The 10,290-nt window shown below is 36.4% G+C and overlaps 1 protein-coding gene across 1 annotated transcript; it reads left to right on the top strand.

The window, feature by feature from the left end:
• Positions 1 to 3,298: 3,298 nt before the first annotated feature.
• Positions 3,299 to 4,866, top strand: LOC107494956 (protein FAR1-RELATED SEQUENCE 5-like). Its single transcript, XM_016115999.1, has 2 exons — positions 3,299 to 3,776; positions 3,857 to 4,866. Exons 1-2 carry the CDS (start codon positions 3,299 to 3,301, stop codon positions 4,864 to 4,866), a joined length of 1,488 nt encoding a protein of 495 aa, XP_015971485.1.
• The last annotated feature ends 5,424 nt before the right edge of the window (positions 4,867 to 10,290 follow it).

Below are 10,290 nucleotides of genomic sequence, written 5' to 3'. Positions count from 1 at the left end.
TCAGGTGCGATTTTCCGTTTGGATTATTTGCCGAAGATACTAAAATCTGGCGCTACATGAGGAATTGAGGATCTAATACCATGGAGTAACTGCATACTTTGTCTTAATGATTAATTATTTTATAGTTGTCTAATAATTCCAGATTTTTTTGGGTGCACTGAATGTTGGTATATTAATACGAGAAGATGACAAAATTTTATATTTGTGTAGTGGTTTCAAAGCACGATTAGATCGTTTTTTTAGAGAGATATTTGTCCCTACACTTAGTTGATATAGGGTTGATAACAATACTCTTCTAAAATACAATGAAACCTAAGAATTTCTTAATTAGCAATAGTAAGAAATTCTCAACTCTCTTGAATAAAGAAAATTTTTAAATAGTTAATTAAAATATACACTTAGTACTTTACATTCTGAAATAGTGGACAAGAACTTATTTATACATATTACACGTAGCAATTATGATTAGTTACGTATACAAATGGTTGTCTTTTCTATTGTCAATAGATACAATATTTTGAACCTACACAATTCTTAAAGAGTTGTGTCCTTCTAACCAATAGACACAATATTTTAAATATACACAATTCTTAAAAGGTTGTGTCTCTTCAACTAAATAGTACTAAACGGTTAGTGACCGTTTATTAATATTAATAATAATATTAACAATAATATCAATAATATTAATAATATTAATTAATCAAATTTGTAAATATTTTTCACTGAACAACCATCAAAATAACCATTATATTATGCATACATTAAAATTAATTATTAATATAAAATATATAATAAAATTTAAATATATATTAAAAATAAATTAAACTACATATTACAATAGTGGTGATACATAAAGATAAGAACAAATATCAAACAAGACAAGCATGGAATCAAATGACCCGAACAACAATATTTGGTGGACATATTGGTGTCAAGAATGAACTTTAAGAATATGATATAATGTATTACTTACTCATTATTAAAGTGATACATCCAGGTGGTTGGGTTATGTACATTAAATGGTTATTGTGGAGTAGATATCTTAATCATAGTTATCAGAACTGGATTGGATCGGTCAGTTCGACTGAAAAACCAATAAACTGGTAGCTTGGCTGGTTTAGTTAGTGAATTAAACTGAACATGCAATTGAATCGGTCAATAGTGGTTAAATCTATTGAAAATCGACCGGTTCGAGTTTCAGACCGTATCAAACCTGCGCAGATCTACGATACACATACGCGCTATTGAACCACAGTAAGAACTCCCTTCCACATCAATTTCCAAAAACGCAGCCCCTTGCCGCTATGCCATCAAGCATCTTCATAATTCTTATGACAAAAATTAAATATATAATAATCATAAATGAATTTTTATTTTTTTTATCCTTTTAAACATGAATTGACATGGATACCAAACAAATAACAATAGCTAATATACAAACATATTGATATATTGATATTGATTGTGTTATATTTTGTTTTCTCTCGTTCATTTAAATTGAGAAAATATTTTATACTAGTGACTAATTTATTAACTATTTTTGCACCATAAATATTATCTAAAAATTGATATTTGATTAATGATTAATATATTTTTTGAAAACATCTCATTTAAATTTTTTTATTTTTATTTTTATAATTTTATATTTTTATTTAATTATTATGACACGGGTCAACTGGATAAATCAGTAACTCACTGGTTGAACCAGTGACCTAATGACCCAGTCATATGACCGAGTCAATTATCGGTTCGGTTCTGATAACTATGATCTTAATAGTAAAATGGTGATTTATTACGTGATAGCATTGAGATAATTTGCAATAGGAGAATGTATACTTGTGGTAGATTATTTTAAAAATCATCGAGAACGTTCTCTCTAAAATGCTGAAGGAGAGCAATTAATTTCTGTATGATGTCTTGTTTAAATTTCTCCGCTTGGGTTGAGTGTGTAACAACCAATAAAAAAAATTAAATAACGTATGTATTTATATATAAGGTGATTTCTTTCAAACCCATGCTAATTTTGTGGGTAAATTACCCTTGCATATGTGTCATCATCTGAGCCATTGATCAAAAAAATTTTCAACCTTTCATTAATGCATTCATTGGTTATAGCAAAAGCCTTTAATGAACATATACCATAACAAATACTACATTAATTATTGTATACATATACTGTATAGTGTATTAGGGAACATTTGCAATTATAATTTGTAATCTCTAACTTGTTTTTCATTTTAAAAAATACCCTCCATCTCTTCCTGAAATTCAACATGCATGTCTCAGAACTTGGAAAACGCATAGAACCCACTACCCATGGTTTTTTCTCCTTCGTTCTATACCCACTACCCAACCCTGAAAGTTGTTATCCTAGAACCCACTACCCAACCCCGTTTGATTTTTTCACCTTCGTTCTATACCCAGCGTCCATTTAGTAAGAATGATCTCGTTCGAGTAACAGGTTTCGGAACTGGTGCTCTGGTTCCGTCGGATTGGGGTCGACGTCAACTGAGGAGAGGGCGAACGCTAAACTGATGTGGTTCCGGTAGAGAAATTTGTAACTGAACTTCTGCTTGATCCGAAACTGTGGCTGCTTGAAGCTGGTTTACCAACATTCATTTTTCGGCTGGCTTCGAATTAGGTGAGTCCGATTCGGCAAGGTCACCTCCCTCCGAGAGTGCATTTTTTATCCGTTCAAGCTCAAACTTTGGTTGTCATCAAGGTATGTTCGATTAAATTTTTTTGTTAATCCAGATTAGTTTAATTTGGATGATAGTCTATGCCTTTTAAACTGTTCACTGTTTAGGGTGTTGGGTTGCTATTCTGGAATTTGAAAATTAAGTAACATTATCCAGTTCTATGCTGTGGCTAGGTTTGGGGAATTGAAATTAAAACCTTATACTAGGGTCGAAAACAATTGGGTTAGTTTAATTGGTTTTGGTTCATTTAATTTTACATGAAACTTAGTTTAGCTTTCCGTAATTGCTGCTGTTGGATCTGTTTATTGACATTTTTGGGTAAAATTATGGTAGGGTTAAATTATGTCCATAAACGAGGATGATGTGAAGAATGATTCTGATAATGATTTGGGTAATGATTTCTATTATCAACCGAATGCAGAAGATGATGCTGAAGACGACGATGTGGATTCGCTGGATTCTACTAGCAAGAGTGAAGAAGTCTGTGGTGTAAAAAGAATAGCAGATTTAATGGTGGAGGATATTTAGAACCTGGAGTTTAGGACAGAGGATGAGGCTTGCCAATTTATAACGCTTATTCTTGTTGGCATGGATTTGTAATGAGGAAAGACGACGTGGTTAGGGATAATCAAGGTAGAATCATTAGCAGGCAACTTGTTTGCAACAAAGAGGGGTGGAGGAATATGAGGTATCTTGATCTAGATGATAGATCAAGGGAGGCAAGGTCACTAACGCGAACCAAGTGTCCAGCTCGGTTTAGGATAAAGCTTGACTATGGCTGCGGTATATGGAAGGTATCATGTTTTGTGGAATCTCACAACCACGATCTGACACCACTCCAATTTGCGCATCTGGTTCCGGCCAATTGTCGTCTCATTGTCACTGATAAAGTCCAAGTGAAAAATCTTCATAATTTTGGTGTCAAGACCTGCCATATTATGGGGTATATTGCGTTCCAGAAGGGTGGATATCGTCATGCTGGCTTCACACGCAAAGATTTGTACAACCACATTGATCGTTATCGTCAGTCGAAAGTTAAAAACGGGGATGTCAATGCGGCAATAAACTATTTGATTGGCAAGTCAAACAACGATCCGCTGTTCTTTGGAAAGTATACGTTCATAGTGACAAAAGGCTTGAGCATATTTTTTGGGCAGATGGGCAGTCAATTATCAACTATCACTGTTTTGGAGATATTGTTGCCTTTGATTTAACCTACAAGAAGAATAAATACAACAAGCCTTTGGTCATTTTCTCCGGATGCAATCATCACGGGCAGACTGTTATCTTCGGCTCCGGCCTACTATCCGACGAAACCACAGAGACGTATAAGTGGTTGTTGGAAACTTTTGTTGAAGCGATGGGTGGGAAAAGTCCTAAAGCTGTAATAACTGACGGAGACCTTGCCATGCAAGATGCAATCAAGAATGTTCTTCCTGATGCGACCCATCGGTTATGCGGATGGCATCTGCAAAGAAATGCATGTGAAAATATAAAGAATCCTAATTTCCTGCGCGATTTTAAGTGTCTTATATATGACAACACCGACCAGAGAGACTTTGATCGGAGATGGGCAGCCATTTTGGATAAGCACAACCTTGTTAGGAGTACCTGGATGGAAAAGACGTACGAAACTCGTGCGATGTGGTCCCATTGTTTCCTCCGGGATAAGTTTTTCGGTTACATAAGGACGACATCACAGTGCGAAGGTATAAATTCTCTCATCAGATTTTATGTTAATCGCAAGAACACCCACATTGACTTCATGCATAACCTGGATAGGGCCTTAAAAGAGTATAGAAACAACGAATTAATAGCTGACTTTAAGTCTCAGTTCTTAGAGCCAGTGATGATTACCTCGTTGGAGGTATATGAAAGATTTGCATCATGTTATTTCACGCGAAACATTTTCAAGGAAATTCGTAATGAGATTCAGAGGGCAGGGGCTTTGAATATCAAGGTACTAAGCACAACCTTGGACAAGGTCGAGTTCAGTGTGACTGCTCTTGGAGACCCGGCCAAAGATCGACGGGTGGAAGTCGATAGAGGTAAGAATCTGTTCTCGTGCTCGTGCAAGCTGTTTGAATCACGTGGTATTCCATGTAGTCATGTCTTCTGTGCCATGAAGTTCGAAAACATACTTGAGTTTCCAGATTCGTTGATCTAAAAAAGGTGGACAAAGAATGCAAAGAATGAATTTATTAGCACAGAAATGCCTGTGAATGATGACATCGAAAGGGTCTTAAAGTTTCGAGTTGGTGCATTGGCATCGAATTGCAACAAGCTGTGTGATATTGCTTGTAAGGATCTTGCAGACTTTGATGAAGTCCAGTCTGAACTTGTCAATTTAGTTACCGCCTGCAGTCACGCAAACAAGGCAAGTCAACTCCTAATGTTAACGTGGAAGGCATCAATGATCCCTTTGTTGTCAAAAGCAAAGGAGCCCCTTCCAAGAGGTCTTCTTGGAGGAAGAAGAGAGCATGCTCTAATTGCCACAAGTACGGTCATTACTACAAGTGCTGTCCAGATATGATGTAGCATAGTGTGGAAGGTAACCCTCACGATCGATCAGACGACAATGCATCAGCCAAGGACTCAGGTTTTAGTCCAGAAAGGTTTGCTAATTCTTCGAGGTCGATCTTAGTTAAGTCCAAACACCACTCAGGACCTAAGACCAAGGTATGATTTGTTTATTCTAACTAGGCTCCTGCTGTGAAAATCTTTTTCGGTGTGTATCCCTTTAAAAACCATTAAACTATGTGAATGTTCCTCTATTTGCACAGCCTTTTAAAAAGGGTAGAACAAGGAAGTTTATGGCGACGGGTATGAGGAACCGGAAGGGTAAAGATAACACTTTTGATGAGGTAATTTTTTTTTAATCTAAACATCTAATTTCTATGTCATGAACTAGGTAAATTAATGAAGATCTCGTTCTTCTTGTTTAAAAAAATTATAAAACAGCGGAGCCTCCATGAAAGCAGTGAATCCATTGACGTCGCGTCCATGAATGGTTTTTTCAATAAAAATCTCTACTTGTTAACACAGGTGTGATGCGTAAAACTCCTCTTAACCACTTTGTGATGAATGACCATTATAGTTTTATGCATGATTATGGTTTTTGATTGGAGATTATGATGTCATAATACGGTAAATGAGTCACAGCAGGACAAGAGACATTCATTCACAAACTATGAATGCGTCAATGATGTCATTGATGAGAAATGTGACACACCACATGTGCATATCGATGTCCGAGATCCGTTACCATCATCATTGCCTTGTGGCAAAAAACAAGGATCGTACATGGTATTTTTCGTGTCGATGCATAGGACACTTTGACCTTTTGAAGGAATTAGTCTTCTGAATTTAGTGCAATGCTAATATAATTGGTTCTAAAAGCATGATCTATCCTGATTTACTGACCGCAATGTATTTGTCATTGCTTGGTATTGAGGAGTTTTGATTTGTAGTTATTTACGTTAACTGTGAATATGTCCATTAGGATGATAATTATGTTCAATAATATGTATGTGATTTGCTTACATTGCTGTATTCTCGTTGCAGTTAATTGTGGTTGACTTTTGGGTAAGGAGTTGCTATCATTGTGATTATGCAATTCAGTTGATCAATTAGAGTTGTGTAAATTGATTTTTTTTCCTACTTAGTCCATTATGATGACAATCATGTTCAATAATATGCATGTGTTTTGCTTACATTGCTGTATTTTAGTTGTAGTTAATTGTGGTTGCATTTGGGGTAAGGACTTCCTACCATTGTGGTTATGCAATACAGTTGATAAATTAGAGCTGTGTTAATGGATTTTTTCCCTTCTTAGTGCATTTGATTTACCAACCAAATTATTAGATTGAATGGCTTGTAGTCTCCAAGGTTGAATTGTTCATCGATGGTTGTAAATCTCTTTTGTTACTTTGAGGTTGTGAATCTATTTTGTTATTATGGATTTCCTATATTCATTGGAAATTTTTTTAAGGGGAAATGGCACCCTGTGTATGAAAGCAGTTTCAAATATATATGTGTCATGAATCTACTATATATGAAGTAGAAAATCGTAAACACAAACACATTTATATTCGTGCATATCATAGTTTCGATTATTAGGAACAATAACATTTTGAAGTTGTTAGTCTTACATATTGACAGAATTTAACATTAGGAACAATAAATATTTGAAACCATGCGGACATTTCCTTTAAGTTGAACAATAGCGAATCTTTCTATGTTATCAGCTATTTGACTACAGCATGACTTTGATAGGCAGGGTTTTGCTTCCTGGGATTTCTGCCTGAATATTTTTAAAATGTTTTCATCTGGCATCCGTAACATTGTAGACTATTATGACCTGATATTAAAAATTAATTAACAATGACTGTAAGAAAAGTATATGTGAAGACAGTTCAAGAAAGCAAAGACTGCAACATTATAATTACTTGATTCATGCAGCCATTTGAACATGCAACTCAACCATGTAGTCAACCAAAACCGTCAGTCGCCTCTTGCAAAAAAAAATTAAAGATGTGATCAATTTTTCTAACGCATAGGAATCTCATTAAGCAGTTATAGAAGCATCCGATATAGTGCATTTACAAGGACAGTACAACAACAACCTAGTGTTTAAATTTATATTAAGCATATGAAGGTCATTAAGGAATTATAGAAGCAACATATATAGTTAATTCACGGGGACACTACAACAACAAGCTTGTGTTATTAATTATTTCGGGTCGGTTTTGCCTAATTCATTCTTTCTTATTGTATTGTCTTAAACAGAAACTGTGAAGGTCTACGAAAACCGATGGGCTTGGAAGTTCCAACGGGGATGGAATGAATGTAAAATATAGCAAGAAAGAAGATGATAGTGTGTGGTTGAATGCACTCTGAAACGGACTTGTTGAGTTATTCGAATAAAAGCATGTGTAATTCGTGATTCTTGAATACAAAGGAGAATCTAGATTTAAGTTCGTGGTGATCTGTTTAAGTACCTTGGAGATAGAATACTCAAGTTTGAGAAGTTTCCATAATGTTCACCCCGTATGAATCGGAAAATTATTTCCCACATGGTCATGATCGTCACCATGGAAATTGGTCAAACTCGAATATTCAATCTCCAATTCACTCGAACACCTTACTAAGATCCTAAACATAGATTCTCCTTCATATCCAACAACCACGAATTACCCAAGCTTTAATTCCAATAACTAAACAACTCTGGACCAGTATTCACACAACCAAATACTACCATCTCCCTCATTCCCCATGTTACGTTTATCCCATAGAAGACGATTGAAAATTCATTTGTCTAACAATTTTTTTATCCAACAAGTATTCATCCGGCTCCTCCTCATGAATGTAGTTGAGAATGTGTTAGAATAATTACTAGTAACACATTCTGTGTTAATTAATATTAAGCTACTAGCAGTATAACAAAATCAGTTTCTATTTTTTAATTTGTAACAAAGATCATGGACAACCGTTAACTCCGATATCGTTGGAACTACCAACCGAAAATAAAATAAAAGGAAAATGGAGCATGAAAGAAGATATCAGTGTTTGGCTGAATGAAGGTTGGCACAGAATTGATGAGTTGCTAAGACTAAAGCATGAATATTTTATGGTTTCTAAGCGTAGCAGTTAATCCAAATTCAAATTCATAGTGATTCGTTCGAGTAAATGGTTTCGTGCCTCTGGTTTATGGTTTGGCGATTTCCGGTTCAATACGTACGGTTCAATGTGTACGGTTTAGTGACTAGGTCTTAGAGTGAATAGTTTCGTGCCTATGGTTTATGGTTTGGCAGTTTTCGGTTCAATATGTAAGATTTAGGGTTCACAGTTTGGTCGCTAGGTCTTATAGTGAATGGTTTTGTGCGTATGGTTTATGGTTTGGCAGTTTTCGGTTCAATGCGTATGGTTCAATGTGCACGGTTTAGTGACAAGGTCTTAGAGTGAATGGTTTTGTGCCTATGGTTTATGGTTTGGCAGTTTCTGGTTCAATGTGTACGGTTTAGGGTTCACGGTTTGGTCGCTAGGTCTTATAGTGAATGGTTTTGTGTGTATGGTTTATGGTTTGACGGTTTTCGGTTCAATACGTATGGTTTAATGTGTACGGTTTAATGACTAGGTCTTAGAGTGAATGGTTTCGTGCCTATGGTTTATGGTTTGGTGGTTTTCCGTTCAATGTGTATGGTTTAGGGTTAACGATTTGGTCGCTATGTCTTAGAGTGAATGGTTTCGTTTGAATGGTTTATGGTTTGGCGGTTTTCGGTTCAATGCATCCGGTTCAATGTGTATGGTTTAGTGACTAGGTTTTAGAGTGAATGATTTCGTGCCTATGGTTTACGGTTTGGCGGTTTCCAGTTCAATGTGTACGGTTTAGGGTTAACGGTTTGGTCATTAGGTCTTATAGTGAATGGTATCGTGTGTATGGTTTATGGTTTGGCAGTTTTCGGTTTAATACGTACGGTTCAATATGTACGGTTTAGTGACAAGGACTTAGAGTGAATGGTTTCGTGCCTATGGTTTATGGTTTCGCGGTTTCCAATTCAATGTGTACGGTTTAGGGTTCATGGTTTGGTCGCTAGGTCTTATAGTGAATGGTTTTGTGCGTATGATTTATGGTTTGGCGGTTTCCGGTTCAATACGTACGGTTCAATGTGTACGGTTTAGTGACTAGGTCTTAGAGTGAATGGTTTTGTGCCTATGGTTTATGGTTTGGCGGTTTTTGGTTTAATGTGTACGGTTTAGGGTTCACGGTTTGGTCGCTAGGTCTTATAGTGAATGATTTTGTGCGTATGGTTTATGGTTTGACGGTTTCCAGTTCAATACGTACGCTTCAATGTGTACGGTTTAGTGACTAGGTCTTAGAGTGAATGGTTTCGTGCCTATGGTTTATGGTTTGGCAATTTTTGGTTCAATGTGTACGATTTATGCTTCACGGTTTGGTCGCTAGGTCTTATAGTGAATGGTTTCGTGCCTATGGTTTATGGTTTGGCGGTTTCTGGTTCAATGCGTACAGTTCAATGTGTACGGTTTAGTGACTAGGTCTTAAAGTGAATGGTTTCGTGCCTATGGTTTATGGTTTGGCGTTTTCCGGTTCAATGTGTACAGTTTAGGGTTCACGGTTTGGTCGCTAGGTGGTGGACGAAATTGTGATAAAAGAGTTTCAGGCACTGTTAGAGAAGCTCACAACTCCGTTCAACTAACCAGCAAGTGTACTGGGTCGTCCAAGTAATAAACCTTACGTGAGTAAGGGTCGATCCCACAGAGATTGTTGGTATGAAGCAAGCTATGGTCACCTTGTAAATCTCAGTTAGGCAGATTAAATTGATTTATGGTTTCGAAAATAGAAATAAGAAAATAAATAATAAAAGGGATAGAATACTTATGCAGATTCATTGGTGGGAATTTCAGATAAGCGAATGGAGATACTGTATGGCTCAAGGACGCCTGCTTTCCCACTTCTTCAACTCAATCCTTCTTACTCCTTTCCATGGCAAGCTGTGTATAGGGGTTCACCATCAGCGGTGGCTACTTTCAATCCTCTCGGGAAAATGATCCTATGCGGCTGTCACTCGCA

This window comes from Arachis duranensis, chromosome 6, assembly GCF_000817695.3.
Source record: "Arachis duranensis cultivar V14167 chromosome 6, aradu.V14167.gnm2.J7QH, whole genome shotgun sequence".
Lineage (NCBI taxonomy): Eukaryota > Viridiplantae > Streptophyta > Magnoliopsida > Fabales > Fabaceae > Arachis > Arachis duranensis.
Note: the sequence above shows the minus strand (reverse complement) of the source record. Positions and strands in the feature narration are given on the sequence as shown.